This window comes from Salvia miltiorrhiza, chromosome 4, assembly GCF_028751815.1.
Source record: "Salvia miltiorrhiza cultivar Shanhuang (shh) chromosome 4, IMPLAD_Smil_shh, whole genome shotgun sequence".
Classification (NCBI taxonomy): domain Eukaryota; kingdom Viridiplantae; phylum Streptophyta; class Magnoliopsida; order Lamiales; family Lamiaceae; genus Salvia; species Salvia miltiorrhiza.
In genome coordinates, this window is record NC_080390.1 from 45,162,345 (window position 1) to 45,178,337 (window position 15,993).

The 15,993-nt window shown below is 36.8% G+C and overlaps 2 protein-coding genes across 2 annotated transcripts; both read right to left on the reverse strand.

Annotated features, from left to right (window-relative positions):
• Positions 1-1,568: 1,568 nt before the first annotated feature.
• On the reverse strand, positions 1,569-8,243 carry LOC131021979 (UTP--glucose-1-phosphate uridylyltransferase). The gene is made up of 21 exons (XM_057951311.1): positions 7,840-8,243; positions 7,686-7,733; positions 7,195-7,286; positions 6,937-7,027; positions 6,291-6,351; positions 6,137-6,214; positions 6,007-6,057; positions 5,832-5,905; positions 5,402-5,474; positions 5,243-5,300; positions 5,059-5,105; positions 4,918-4,983; positions 4,348-4,380; positions 3,267-3,319; positions 3,050-3,125; positions 2,861-2,917; positions 2,649-2,732; positions 2,460-2,558; positions 2,281-2,385; positions 2,097-2,168; positions 1,569-2,008 (listed from the first exon to the last, which is right to left on the reverse strand). Exons 1-21 carry the CDS (start codon positions 7,920-7,922, stop codon positions 1,982-1,984), a joined length of 1,428 nt encoding a protein of 475 aa, XP_057807294.1. The 5' UTR covers positions 7,923-8,243; the 3' UTR covers positions 1,569-1,981.
• A 3,874-nt stretch (positions 8,244-12,117) lies between these two features.
• LOC131021980 (protein REVEILLE 1-like) lies at positions 12,118-15,207 on the reverse strand. Its single transcript, XM_057951312.1, has 6 exons — positions 14,749-15,207; positions 14,146-14,271; positions 13,945-14,056; positions 13,790-13,851; positions 13,236-13,625; positions 12,118-13,138 (listed from the first exon to the last, which is right to left on the reverse strand). Exons 1-6 carry the CDS (start codon positions 14,758-14,760, stop codon positions 12,548-12,550), a joined length of 1,293 nt encoding a protein of 430 aa, XP_057807295.1. The 5' UTR covers positions 14,761-15,207; the 3' UTR covers positions 12,118-12,547.
• Between the last annotated feature and the right edge of the window lie 786 nt (positions 15,208-15,993).

Below are 15,993 nucleotides of genomic sequence, written 5' to 3' on the forward strand. Positions count from 1 at the left end.
AGAGGAACTTATTTTGGGGACGGAGGGAGTATGTAACGATTATTTTACAAATATTATTTAATTTGTTATTTTCATCATATACTCGTTCAAGTTCAGATTTTTTTTTCTCTAACAAAGATTTTCGTGTGATGGGTCCACTAGTGATAAAGCGTAATAAATATAGAATACTCCCTCCGTCCACGAAAAAGAGTCCTGTTTCCCCTCTTTTTTTTGTCCACAAAAAAGAGTCATGTTTCACTTTTTATACAATTACACCCTTTATAGTTTTATGTATTTACTTCATTTGCCATTGAGGACCCACCTTAATAATTAAAAACTCTCTCCACTTAAACTTAATTAAAAATCTCAATTAACAATAAAAATCTCTCATTCTCTCCTTACGCACACGACACTCACACCTCTTCTCTCTCACCAAATCTGCCATCGTGGTTCCTCCTCCGGCGAGACTAAGATTTGACCTACACCCTTCTTCCCCGTCACCTCTCTGGCAGCAGCTAGGTCGTCGTCGCCGCCTCACTGATTTCGCCGCCTCGCTCTCCCTGAGCTCGAAACCCTAAGGCGCTGTCTCCCAAAATTCATCGTCTTCCTCTGAGCTCGAATCCCCGTCCACTGCCAGTGCTCCGACCGGTCTCGATTCTCTCAAAGCACCACGGGAACTCGCTCTTGCCCTACCTCTCGCCGTTGTCCGCGACTCCGGCTCCACCTATGCTCTGCCTGCGTGAGTAGCTTCAAGGCGAAGCTAGCGTGTCTCGATTTGGTTAGGAATTTCTTAAATTTGTTCGAATTTGTTACTGAATTTGTTTTTGAATTTGTTCGAATTTGTTACTGGATTCGATTTTTTAAATTTGTTCGAATTTTTTTCTCCCAAATTTCCTGAATTTCTTGTTGGAATTTCCTAAATATGTTGGTGGAATTGATTTGTTGAATTTGTTATTGTAATTTCCTAAATTTGTTGGTGGAATTGATTTGTTGATTTTGTTTGAATTTGTCGTTAAAATTCATTTCTTGATGGAATCGAATTTGTTGTTGAATTTGTTTACTCAAACTGCTTTAAATTTGTTTGGAATCTGCCGAATTTCTTTACCCAGAAATTGGAAATCAGTGTGTGAGTTTTAAATTGTTTGGAAATGAAATCGAATGCCTGAAATTGGAAATCAGTGTGTGAGTTTTAAATTGTTTGGAAATGAAATCGGACGCCTTGTTTAATATAGTTACACTTTAATTTCGAAATTAATGTTTGATGTTTGATTCTTAAATTGTTGGAAATGAAATCTGAATTTTAATTGAGGTTTAAGAGCTTTAAAAGTCATACTAGCACTACCCCTACCCCTATAAATTTACTTCTCTCTCCACTTACACCTACTTTAACAACTTTCTTAAAACCCGTGCCGAACCCCAAATGGGACTCTTTTTCATGGACGGATGGAGTATAAAAATGATAAAGTTATTATAAGGTGGGTCCATTAGTAACAAATGGTAATAAATATAGGAAAAGAAGAAGAATAAAAATATACAAAAAGCACAATAGAGTTTTAATTAATAGACAAAAATTTAAGTGCAAGTAGAACTTTAATTCGTGAACAGAGGGGATATCTCTTTAACTCAATTATTCAAACACTTCGACAAAGCAAAGGTACACGGACATACAGACAAAGTGCAGTTTTGTTCTTCTATAACATCCCAACAGAACAGCCATTCTATAGCCGCTGCATTGCAAGCAAAAGCAATACAAACAAAACTCCGCAATCACTTTTAAAAAGACGAGAAGATTATATTACTCCATTGCAACCTACTCCATGGTAAAAGGAGCTCAGGAAACCTTTTACATCTCGAGGCTAATATTATGTAGCACAAATTTATGAAAAAGGAAATCCCACTTATTTTCCAGTTATCCATTTTTATACATAATACAAACAAAAACATCTCGTTGTATCCGAGAACTCGCCTCTTCCTTGAAGAGAGCTCTTATCATATGTCTTCTTTAGATATCTCCAGGTCCATTGATTTCCTGAACACAGGTTAAACAAACAAGAAAGCAATATTATCATTTCCCAAACTCTATCGATTGCAACGTTAAAAGAGCTCTACAATCTTACCTTGTTTTCGATCACCTTTCCATCAGGAATTTCTATCTTCGCGCCAGACTTGGCAGTAATAGTCACTTTCCCCTGAAATGACGGACCACAGCCAAAAAAGATGAATCAAAGCTCAGAAATGGCTCCAGTTTAGAGACAGTACAGTTGCTAAACATGAAGAATTCAAATTCTAATGTCATGGCACCTTCAAAGTAACACCAGCTCCAAACCAAACGTCGCCCGTCACCTTTAAGCTATCCAGCTCAATGATGCTGGGGATAGACTTGAACCGACCCAAGAAATTACTAACCTGCAGATCAAGTCAATGTTAGATTCAAGAATCAGGCCAATAAAGTGAAGATAATAGTGCAGATGAATCTCAACCTTCTTGAATTCAGGTCCCAAATCAATAGATGGGTTAGCTGGATTGGCCCTTCCTGGGTTCCGAGTAACAAAGCCATCATTCAAGGTATACAGATCAGACTGTAAAATAAATGGTTCGAAGTTAATTCTATTGTCAAACAGCATCATATGTAATCCCAATAAATAACTTCAACATTTGACATGACTTACTTGGACCAGAAGCAAATCTGAAGTTGCCTTTACAGGCAGGAACCGAGAACGAGGCACGTTGATTCCAATAGCATGATCAAAGAACTTAAGGAAGTTTGAAAGCAGAGAGAGACAAGGAGATTAGACCAGTTTCAGAGGCAACCAAACCCCAACCAGATCATGATTACAAAATTCTGATGGAAAATTTCAAGGAGAATTAAGTGATCTCATACCCTTATTGCAGCACCCGCAGCAGTCTCAAGTTGAAGAACTTTGATCCCATCCACCTCCTAGAAAATAAAATAGAGACTCAATCAAAAAGGAGTATTTAACATTTTCCCTATTTACCAATAGAGAAGTGTGAAACTAAAATCCCTATTAGCAATAAAGGAGACACCTTTTAGAGAAAATAAAGGAGATACCTTAGGGTTGGGAATAATTTCCATCTTCAATGAATCTGCTTGAACAAGTCTGTTGATAGCCTCCAAGTTAATCCACCTGCATGATTTTATTTACATGAATTGTCAAGTGTAGATTTACAAATTTTGCATGCGTAAATTGACAGAGCTCTCTGCCATAGCATATGCAATAGGCAACTGCTGAACGATAAACCAGCCTGTGTCTAGGTCCACGACTCACAAGTTGTTTGTGTTGAAAATTTTGAACTTCTCTATTGACTTGAATTCATTGACCTGCATCAAAAAAGAAAATATTGACATCAGCATTCACAACCAAAGCAGGTAGGGTCAATATTACAGGCAGTAGGTACTAGGTATGTAATAAGGAGGTACATAAGGGGAAAAGTGAGCAAACAGGCTTGAAATATAAAATGATACTCAAGATAGAAGTAACTTTAGAGAAAAATATACTTTCCTGTTGTAATCTATCTCTGAAAACCACATCAGAATTATTAAGAAGGATACAGATGCAAGATAACCCTTCATTGTGCACTATCTCAAATATGATGCCACAATTTGGAGCTATAATTTCAATAATTTATACAACTATACTAATTTAAAAAGAGTTTTGTTTACATAATTTGGATTGCCTGTTATATCCCTATTATATAATTAATTTAAGGGCAATAATGTCATATGATATGTTTATCTATATCTATATCTATATATTTTTCTTATTTTTTTATTTAAGGATAATTATGTAATATTGTACATTATATTTATACAAATGAGAAGTTTTTTTTCGTTGAGGGGGTATATAGATAAGAAGTTGCATGTGCGGCACACATACTCCCTGCTACTTTTATAAAAAGCCTTGTTCCTTGTTTTGCAAAAATTGGTTTGCCATTATATCATAATTATATAATTCTCATTACAATATGCTTTTTGTTTTTTTGCAATAAACATATTATATTTATATCCCAATGTATTTATCTAGTCCTCTGAGCCAGCATCTCATCAGTGTTGATGATTCACCCATTATCTAATTCCAAAATTATATTTAAGTCCACCAAAGTTCATTTCCCATGCTCTCTCTCCCAACCAAAAAAAGGGGCAAGAAATTAAAACTGAAAACTGGAATCACAACCAAAAAAAGAGCTATTTTCCTCAGCTAAAATGCACCAAGAGAACAACGTTATTGCAAAAGGAGCAAGTTCATCAAGTTGATATGTATTGTTCCTACAATATGAATTGTACTTTAAGTCTTTAACATGATAGAGAGAGAGAGAGAGAGAGAGAGAGAGAGAGAGAGTGAAGCTCACATGTTCATCAGGGACTTGAGCTATTTCCAGAAGCTGCACCAATAAGAAGAATTACAGTTACTTCAACTAACAATTTATCACTGAACATTGCAAACACAATAAACAGTGGCATACAGGAAGAAATGGCATGCAGTATCAAGCAATTAAGAGACCAACTCCATAAACTCATAATGACAAAATTACATTTTCCACTAATGACCCTAAGTTAGTACAAACAGGTACTAAATAGGTAAACATCTCATTCAATGTTCAGATAAATACACAAACATTTCTCTAGAGGAAAAGTTGCAAGGACAGCCAAATCAAATAAGAAGTAGACATAAACAAAGACAATGCACTTGATTAATTACAATGTCAAAGATGAAGAGACAACAATAAAATATTGCTATACCTTTTCATATAACTAATAAGAACATAGCCAATTAGCTTATCCCATATTAATAAGTATTGAAATCTAGCAAGCAGTGTAAGTATTTCTCATGAAACCCAGGCCATTGTCGAGTCAATTACCCTTTAGTTTGATTTAAGACTCTATTATCCAAGAGTAGGAAACTCGTTTTAGAAAGATACCTGTACTTTCCCTTCATAAGAGATTAAAGTACCACCTTTCACATCAGCCAGTGTTTTAGGTGTGACCTGCAAACACGCATCTCTTTAAGCTACAAAAATTTGCTGCAAAGTAGCTGAAACTGAAGAACTGATTTTGATTACCTCCATGCAGTATTCATTCTTATTATTGATCAAATGTTTGAGAATTTCTGCAATAGGGAATTAAGGATACAGATCTGTGGATTCTTGAATTGCTAATAAAAGAATTAACTAGTACAAAAACAGCCAAAACAAAACCAGTGCATAATGCAATTATTTAAACACAAGTTCCATCAACCAAGGATACTCAGATCAACAATAGCTCCCAAGTTATCTGAATTGGCAACAAAGACGTATTCTTTGCCCTGAGAAGAAAAAACACAGTACGAAAAAAACAGTTGGGCTAAGTATATGTGCACCATAATGCACATCAAAGTGGCAGACAGAGAGCATTTGAGGGCTAGACCTTTGATAGCAATGCATCAAGCTTCCCGCTATTCTTCAAAGAAGGAAAGACATCACCATGGCCAGGAGGGTACCTGTACTAGCAAAATGCATACAATAAGTGAAACATAAAAAGTTGCAAACAAGGGATGAGTACACTGCATGTGAAGCCAAAAGAAAAGGAACGTATATAGTCATGACTATATTTTGTACTGGACAAATCTAACTGATGGTGTAATAAGAATACACAAAGTTAAAATTTCCCACACACAAATGCAACATAACAGCTGTTAAGGTTGAAGAATGAACAAATCATCCATTACGAAACCAGACTTCAGAAAACCAAAATTTTCCCTTCAAAAACTCATACACAACTATCACACTACCAATCAACGAATTTTAATACAAGTTAAAATTAGTTTGAGAACATGGAGTAAAATAACATAGCATACCATGCATCCTTTCCAGTGTTTCCTTTGGAGGGAAGTGGCTTGAAATCTTCAACCACCAGGCGAGGGTATTGGCTCTGGAAAATGCAGAGAGTTATAAAATAACATTGTAAACATTGCCACATATTGAAGTTACAACCATCATTGAATTAGTGAGAAATGAGATAACTATACAGACCTGGTTAAATGTATGAATCTCAATGTTGGACTTGGCATACTTTTCAACAATCTAAAAATTTGCAGACAAGAAAAATCAGTGAAGACTTAAAATGCATGTGAAAAGCCTTCTTTAAAATTTCAAATGTCACCTTTGATGTATCATCATGAGTGTTGAATGAGTTCATTAAAAGCAGGGGTACATTGCATCCATATTTCTTATTGAGGCTCTGCACATGACTAAATATTTCAGTTGCAGGTTATTTGACTAGACCACAAAAAGAATATCTAGAGGTAGCACGATACCTCAATTTGGATGACAATTAGATCAAGAAATGTCAAGCCATTACGAACTTCAATAACAGACCTGATCACAACCATGTTATTATCACTCAAAGTCATCAATAACAAATTCAAATAGTGTAATTGAAATTAAAACATAAACTGTAATCTATTCTGCATAGAAGCCAGGTTGGCAGTCACAAAGACGTTCAATTACAAAACCAGTGAAACCCAATTATTTCAATAATTCGGATACAAAGGCAATCTAAAACTAGCTAAATAAAGCTCCAAAATAATTCACATACAAGTTGCAAAGTGCTCTAAACTTGCAAAATAATATTCTTATTTTCTAATAGAACCTGAAAAGCACCAGAGTGAAATGCAGTCCTAGAAAACTGTTCCCAGATCATCCAAGTCGAGCAAATAAGGGAAGACAATATGCAATGGCAAAATTGTTGATAAAATTTTGCTACAACAGATGTTATTATATCTGTCATTTTCAGCCACAATGTTATATTATTCATTTAAACAGCTAACATCGAAACCACTGCGGTGATGCAAAGGTAAAATTATATAAACAAAACAACCAATATAATAATGATTAATGACAGATCACTATGTAATGCCACTCAAATTGAATAATTGGAAACGTAAAACAGTAAACTCATACTTTGGACCAGTGCACCCCATTGTAGTTCCCAAGCCTCCATTGAGCTTTAACACCACAAGTTTGTCCAGAAGTTTTTTGGTCTCAGTAGCATCTGCAATAACAAACTAAACTAATTACACCAGGGAAAAAGTTGAAACTGTTTTGTCATTAACCTAAAACCAGCCAATCAACACCCAGTTTGGTTTATCCATACTAAAATCATCGTAATGAACCTAGGATTGGTAAATAATTGTGATAAATATTAAAACTTGCAACCACCTTCGGGCACAGGGGCTAAGGTATCATAAGGCACCACCACCTCATCAGTTGGTGTCTGGATCTTACTCCACTCAACATGTTGAGCTTCGCCACTTCAAAGTCCATCCACAGAAACACAAGGCCGGAACAAATTAGCTTCATAGATACCATAGTTCAATAAATAATGCAGTTAGATTGGCATAATTCAGCTTGCGTCATGGAAATTGATAACCTTTCCACGTAGAATACAGAATGAAATACCAACAATATAATTGTGTCGCCAATTTCCAGATACCAAGCATTATGTAAAATTATTTGTATACTGAATATTAAGGGGCCACGTCTTGCAATCGCTAAAACATGAGATCTATAGCTCAAGTTGGCAACTCAAGCATATTTCGCATGAATACAATAAACTTCGAAGAAATTACTTACTCATTTCGCATTACGCAGCATAAAAAAAATATAAAAAAATAAAATAAGCTAGTGCATAATCCAGAAAGGCACCGTACCTGAGATAGCGAGCTACCAGATTGATGAATCCAGATTTCTCGTTTTCACTTCACCAAAATAAAACATCAAAATGAATTAACACGAGTCAGCAGTGAGATTTACACAAATGAAGTACCAAAATGCCTCAACCGAGAGAGAGGTAGGGAGGGGAACCTGATCTGACTGAGAGAGGCAACATCAGATTTGAGCTTGTTGATCTTCTCGGCATCGGCAGCGTTGAGAGTAGCAGCAGCCATGTTCTCGAATTAACGATCACTCAATCTATGAGGAGAAGATCTGCGGAGAGAGAAGTTGGTGGAGGAGGAAATCAGAAAGGCAAGTGAAGGCAAAGCGAAGGAAGATGATTAAAAATGGGGGTGTAGGTGGTTTTATGAATGAGAGGAGGGGCTGTGGAGTAATTTTAGGGAATCTAGTGACACGTGGTTCTGTTCTTTCTTCTAATAATCTTTTCTTCCGCTTTTTCCAATTTTTGGTGCCCACAGAATGAGTAAAAGGCACAGAGAGAATATCCAGCCGAATATGACTTCGAATAGGTGGTCACCATTTATCAAAATACAAGATGGGATCATATATTACTTCAAACTTTTCTAAAATTAAATTAAATCATTCATTGCTCGTGTCACTCGTCTCAAGTTTAATTCTAATTCTTCGTATTAAGTTTTCACAATGACGCGCGAATTATGTGAGCTTGTCGGAAATCAAGACCAAGAAAAAATGATAAAACTATCTATTACTACTAATAATTTGGACCCTTTCAAAGTGTTTTCGACAACGCTACGCTGCCACATGGGTTGATGATAGTATTGTTGTTTTTTATGAGCGAGATATGTAATTGTTATTTTCACTGCGTGCATTTCTGCAAAGAATGAAGTGAAATAAAATACATCATTTTATGATACGAACCGAAATATCAACGAAATCATGTGAGTAGTATGATGACGATCTATGACAATTTATGTCTGATGATGATATTGTACAATTGATAGAACCTGGAAAAAAAAAATGGTTACTTTTTTTTAGGGTAAAAGGAGAGAAATTTATTGATCACAAGTACATGGGAGATGGAGATGACCCTCCACAGAAGACGGGGGTTCATTCCACACAAGATGTGATAAGATATCTCTCGCAGCCTTTGCTAATCTATGAGCAATGACATTTTGTTCTCGCTTGATATGAAGAATACTAATGTCCGAAAACAGCCTTGGTTCCCTACGGCAAAAAGAGGCAATCACATCAATCTCTAAAATGTTCTTCTCACCCGAACTAATAACTTCGCACGCCCACTTGCTATCGAACTCCACAATTCCTTTCATGTGACCAAGGTCCTTGAGCCAAAAAAGAGCTTCTTTGATGCCAATCAATTCACCTTCTCGACACTTCTACCTCCCAGCATCTTCATAGTATTACCAGCCACAAAGCTCCCAGTATTATCACGGATAACAATACTGATTCCACAAAGCTCACAAAAATTTGGTTACTTAACAATTGTTTTAATTTTGATTGAGATATTGAAGGGATTAAAAAATTATTACTATTATATTTGGAAAGCATAAATATTATAAGTAATGATAGTATCCATTTTCTGTATAAAGTGTGCAGATTCTGAACCCCGTCCTCTGCTATTTGATTTCACAATTTTTAGAACAATTGTTACTCCGGAAAGAAAAAAGAATTATTACTGATATGACTTTTTGTCATGGCTCTATATATATATATAGATAATCGAAACCCTACCCCTCCTCCTGCTTCAAGTTTTTTTTTAATTGTTCTAAAATATACAATATAAAATCACTATATATATATATATAGATCATCTAAAATGAAAAGTCGTATAAAAAAATATGAATTAAAAATTATTTTCAGCCTTTAGATCATAAGAATTTACATAAAGATCGAAAATTTCAATTTTTAAATTCATACATTTTACAGTAAATTTATACATATTCCATGTAAAATTCATAAATTAATAATTTATATACTAAAAAGAGTTTATAATTTACCCATCCCCATATATTTGCGACAAACTCAATTATGCATGATGGATGAAGGCGATGAGAATCAATAACAAAGGATATACATTCGAGTATCTTTAAAGGAAAATAAAAGCGTAAATAATCGAGGAATAGAATCATTAAACTTTTACAAAAATTACAAGAATCTAATAGAGGTACCGAAAGACAAATACTTCATGTCATATGTTGATAGTAACCTTTTGGTTTTTATAGAGTTACAGTACATACATACTCATACTAGGGATGTCAATGCAGCCCGAAACTCGTGGGCCGACCCGAATAACCCGACAAAATTAGAGGGTTAGGGTTTAAAAATCGCAACCCGAAAAAACCACCAGCCCGATTAGCCCGCACCCGACTAACCCGGAACCCGATAGGGCTAGCCCGAAAACCCGATGGGCTGGCCCGGTGGGCTGACGGAATTGTGACTGATGCATTCAGTTTCAACTTCTGTTATGTTTAGATCTATGGTATTTGCTTAAATATATATATGTGGCCTCATTAAAAAAAGTGAAATTAATTAGTTAGAATATATATGTGTGTGTGTGTGCGCGCGCAATCTCATTAAAAAAAGTGAAATTAATTACGGATTTTTTTGTAGAAATTGATTATTAGTATCTCATTAGTTAGAAATTAATTATTAGTATCTCATTTTAAAGTGATACCAAATTTTTTTTTTCTGTCAATGAGACGTGCATGGCAAATCCACTAATTATTCAGTAATAATCCAGATTGATTCTAGTGCATTGATACATGTTAAATTTTACTATCTCATTTTAATACTATAATTTTGTTTATGTAATCTTGAATATCTTATATTTTGGCATTTCATGCTTTGCTATATAATTTATATCTTTAATATCTATGTATATTTTATACATTATACATTAGATCATTAGGAATAATAAAATACAAATGATAATTTTATTTTTACGCCTTTAACTTGATTAGCCCGATGGGCTAGCCCGAAACCCGAAAGTTTAGGGTTAGGGTTGAAGATTTACAATCCGAAAAAATCTCCAACCCGATTAGACCGCACCCGACTAACCCGGAACCCGATAGGGCTAGCCCGAAAACCCGGTGGGCTGGCCCGATTGACATCCCTACTCATACATGAATTGAACCTTCAACTTATTAGTTGTAGAGAAAATGTATTCTTTGTTAGAGTATGGATACTCTATGTTGTATTGTCATTATGTAGACGGTATCAGAGACAGTATCAAAAACAGTATCAGATATGTCAAATTTTTTAGGATAAGCACAAATCTCCTATTTGAAGTATAATTATTGTATGGATATACTTCTAATCAATCAGATGCCCTACGAATTTATTCAGCACCATATGATTGGACTCTTATGTCTTGATGAATAATTATCAGATTAATAGATCAAGATCATCCAAGCAAACTCCTCATCAAGCTAGAACTCTTGTTTTCATCTACGATCAGGAAAGGATTACATTGGGCTACAAGATAAGATTGGAGGCTTGAAGTCCATAAAACGAGGCCATATTTCGTTGAAGAAGGCTGGGGATTTTTGTTAATTTCAGCTCTCGCAATGTAGTCGAGATTTCTTGTTCCTGCTAGGTATCCCACAAGACTAGTACTGTTTGTAATACTTTCCCTGATATTGTACGTTTCTTTATACTAGCAGAAAAGTGTTTGTGAGTCATACACTTGAGCGTACATTGTAAAAGAGTTATATACTCTTCTTTATTGTTGGTTCTTGTTTCTCGAGGGGTTAGATGAATTAGAAATGGAATGGAATGGGTAATACCATGTTGGAGGGAATGAATAATGATTCCTATATATAAAGAAATGGTGATCCCTAAAATAAAACTATACCAAGCATAGGAATGAAATGGAGGTAGAAATCACCATTCCATTTCCACCTCCATTCCACTTCCACATACCAATCACCTCCTAATTAGAAATTAAATACTCCGTATATACTACCGCAGTAATTTGCAGAACTTTTACTAAAATCTTGAAAACTACTCTATAAAAAGATTAGTGAATAGTGATAACGATCTGACCTGATTTATTTCTTTATTTAATTATTGGGAAGAATTGAGGTGCAGTATTGGGGAATTTTCTGCTAAAATTTTAAGTAATAAAGTCACAAGGAATAAAGTCTCATAAATAGTACTTGTAAGATTTACCAAGTTCGGAGGCATTTAGAGAGAAATAGAAGCTACGATTAAAATCTTTCATGGTTTCATCATCAGTTACCCTTTTCAAGAATTACAAGAGTATTAATATTGTTGTTGCACTTTAAATCTCTTTTAACACTTTTTCAAGAATCGATTTTTCAGTCTTCTCTTCTGTTGTGACATCTGAATAATTACGTGGTGGAAATTAGTTATGATGGCTTTGGAGTGTGGAATATGGAGAGTTATCCCCTCAAATGCAGAATGGAGTATCATTTCACAATAAAATCCATTAATCACTTATCCTACCAACATTTGTACTCACTTTCATGTGATTTGCAGACTCATACTATCAACATCATTCTACAGTAGAAGCCACACACCTCTCCTAAATCAGATTAAAAAACACATCAAAAACCGTTGGGAGTCTTTTGTACATTAAGCTCAGAACAACTCATACTCAAAGCTCCTCCGAACCGAATCACAGCCATTTACAGAGTGGTTGCATTCATGCATACATAGATTACAGTGCGCAGTTAGGCTAGGCTTCTTGCAGATGATGAACAAAAATTTGACATCTCAAATCGTCGAGAGGAAGACCAACACCAGACACAGCCGGGGCCACGTCCCCTTCCAGCAGTCGAAGCCTGCAACACAGGTCAATCGTCACTTACACTCAATTTTTTGTTCACTAGCTATGCTACAAGCAGAGTCGGATCCTCTGTTTCTCCCTCTCTTGTACAGTTTCTGCTGAGGAATCCTGCTCCGTGAAACATCTTTTGTATGGCACGAAGCCCCTCCTGCAGTTTGCTGATATCCTCTTGCTCAATTTGTAAGACGAGAACGAAGATGTCTCCTCCCTTGCTGCCGCACCAACCGAATCAGTATTCGAGCCAGAGGAAGACCCCTCATTAGACTGAGCTCTGATTGGGGTTGGGCTATGCACTTCCCGAGTTGACTGTGATGCAAGACTCAGCCATGGAAAAGGAGCTGCAGAGGAGCTTGTCGTGTTGCCTGTATATTGTATGTACAATAGTTCATTCTTCATCTCACTACTGTGGACTTGCATCAATGATCGCCAAGCATCCTCACAAGTACTGTTACCAGCAGCTTTCAGAGGCACTACTCTCAGAGGATAGGGACAAGTTTCCACTCTTTTATCATCGTCCAATGATTCCGGATTGCAAGTCGAACGAGACGAATCCACAACTAATAACGTCTTACCAAACAGCTTCAAGCTCTGCGTAGCTGCTTCATTTACAAAAGTTTTTCTGGGCGAAAGGTCCAATTCCTATATGGAGCAAGTGTAAACAGAGTTAGCTATAAGAAATAATTGGTTAATACCAACCAAATGCACTGCTCAAATGAATAATGAAGCTAGTAACTACCAGTGGTATTTCTTCATCTGTACTCGAATTTTCATCTTCACGGTCAGACTGGGACGATGAGACACCATCCTCTGACAGAAGCTTCGGGGCCTCAGAACCAAAAATGTGAGCTGTAGTGCGAGCAAGAGGAGAGGACGACACTGGAGACGAGCTGCCATTAGGCATACACGAATCAGCTCCACCGGATGATTGATCCGAACCCACCACAGATAACACCGATGTAGGAGACTGGTTTGGAGATGCCGATCTTTCAGGTATCAAGATCCCCATTTTGACAGGGGAACCCAGCTTACGAGGATAAGGGTGCATCGGTTTCCTCTTAGGCCTCGGAGGCGGTATCTCAACCGGCTTCACCAAACCCCCATCGCCCACATTAGACTCACGAGCAACCTAAACACACCAACCAAATTCAACTATCAATACAACTGCCACAACAAAATCTCCAAACAAATAGAGATTAAGTTTGCGCGCCTTTGTGCCATAGAGATATGACTTACTTGAAAGGCGGCATATAGATATAATGGCACTGTTTATAACTAATAAGAGCATAAAACCTTGGAAAAAAACTTCTGAGCATGGCTTCGAATCTGCACTGCAGTTTTGCTACCTACATGCTCTGCAAAAAACGAAAGCACACAGACCCTCAGAAAACATCCAACATCGACAAGATACAACATCACTTAGTCACTAGCATCGATCGAATTAGTACCTTCGATTCTCCTCCATGCTCGGCCATAGAGCTTCAATGCCTCAAGAAACTTCTTATGCTCTTCTTCTGTCCATCTTTCTCTTTGTTTAGTAATTGTGTATGGCTTCCTTACCTACACAACCAGAATACAAAAGAGAAAGAGATAAGATACGCGATCACATCTGCGCTATCCAAAAATCAAGAGCTATTCACCATCCACACCTTGGGAGCAAAGTCATCCCCACCAGCAAACTGTTCGTTGAGTTGGACATCCTTAACGTCTTGCCCATCTAAATCGAGTGAAATTTCGTCGTTTGTAGGCAGAGGTGAGCCTGAAACAATGCATTCCTACACACGAAAGAGCCTTCAAAATCAACAAGCAAATTCAAGAAAGCACAGTCATGAAAAGATGTAGAAAGAAACCATATTTATCAAAGTTCATGTATATATTACCCTATTTCTGCCTTAAAATTTTCCGGATTAGAAATTATCATCTTTAAACTCGAATCTCAATTTTTTTTTAATGATACGACCGCTTCACACAAATTATCATGAATTTTAGGACACAAATCCCTAGAAAAGACAATAAATTTAATACTGCAGCTGACGCAGGACATCAATCCTCGAAAGTCATCCAACTGAATTTGCAAATTACATTAACGTCAATTTTACTTATATCTAAATAATCTCAAATATTCATCATAAAAACGTACATAATTTTTTTTTCTAGCATTTTCACCTCTCCGCCAATCACCCCCTTAAAACAAACAAAGCAAATACAATCCACATCAGCAGATCAAGCACAAAACAGATAAAAAAGCTCACCTTTATAACCATAGCTGCAGAAAAACAATCACTTTCTCCAAATTCCTCCCTAAACAAATCCCCGAATTCTCAACAGCTCAAAGATCCACCGAAGTCCTTGATCGCACAAACACCAAATTTGTCCATCCAAAATTCAACAGGACAATCGAGAATTCTACTCTCCGACCGAACAAAAACCTCACCAAACTTGTTGATTCACAAAAAAGAAGCGGTTCACACACAAAAAAAGAGGTTGAGATGCGCAGAAACACCTTGGAAATCGGATCTTTATCTGAGACAAATGATTATAATAGAAAGATAGCAGCAAGAAACAAACACAAACACTGAAAGTGAAAGAGCACAGCACAATTTTATCCCTCGAGCTAACAACAAAGCTGAGAAATGGAAAAGAATATATCAGCACAGTTGCAAAGGGATAAGAGTGAGAGGTGTGAAGCAGAGAAAAATGACGCTCTTTTTGGGTCAGATTTAAGAGGAGAGAAAAGAGCAGCCAGAAGGGAGCCTGTGGGCGCCACGTCATTGGGGTCGAATCGTAAATAATTAAAATTCGGGGGGCTTTTTGGTAGAACGATCGAGAAATCCGTGGAACCTTGTGGCTCATATTGAAAGAGAGGCTGAGACACGTGGCGAGTCGATGTCAGCTCGCTTTTTCTCTCGCTTTTTCCCTCCCCTGCTGTACCCAACTCGCGCGTGTGACAAACCGTTGTTGTACTCGCCATACAGTGTTTGCCACGCGGCGGAGTTTTAGTGGAGAGGATTTTTTTTCTTTTTTCTTTTTTGAACGGGGTAACATAGGACTGGCTGGAAATGGAATTTAAGAGGAATGGATGAGTTCACTATTTGTGGCTCTTCCATACGCAAATTTGGGTAACGATATATTTTTGGATATTTTGAGGTCCAAAAAGAACATCAAAGTACCTCCAACATTTTGAGTTTCCAATACTTTGTGCACACTTCTAATTAATAACCAAAATTAAGGGGGGTGTATTCGTTGTGGATTTCCACAGACTTTAAAAAGTCCATGGAATTTAAATTCCATGAAATTCACATAGATTCCAGACGACTTTCAAAAAATTCGTAGTTGGATTTCACCCCGATTTTCACTGATTTTCGAAGACTTTACGGGATAATTTTGGAATTGAATTCCATGAAACCAGCGTCCGCGGAGAACCAGCGTCCGCTAGAAGAGACCCAGCGCCCGCGGAGTCCCAGCACCCGCTAGAAACCCAGCGACCGCGGCAACCC

Excerpts from the sequence above, each read along its gene's own strand:
- LOC131021979 (XM_057951311.1), bottom strand. The coding sequence starts at position 7,922 with ATGGCTGCTGCTACTCTCAACGCTGCCGATGCCGAGAAGATCAACAAG. Across the intron at positions 6,058-6,136 it reads CTCATGATGATACATCAAAG|ATTGTTGAAAAGTATGCCAA; the intron begins GTGACATTTGAA and ends GCAAATTTTTAG. Across the intron at positions 3,126-3,266 it reads ATTTTCAACACAAACAACTT|GTGGATTAACTTGGAGGCTA; the intron begins GTGAGTCGTGGA and ends AAAATCATGCAG.
- LOC131021980 (XM_057951312.1), bottom strand. Across the intron at positions 13,852-13,944 it reads AGCATGGAGGAGAATCGAAG|AGCATGTAGGTAGCAAAACT; the intron begins GTACTAATTCGA and ends CGTTTTTTGCAG. Across the intron at positions 13,626-13,789 it reads CTCAGAAGTTTTTTTCCAAG|GTTGCTCGTGAGTCTAATGT; the intron begins GTTTTATGCTCT and ends TGGTGTGTTTAG.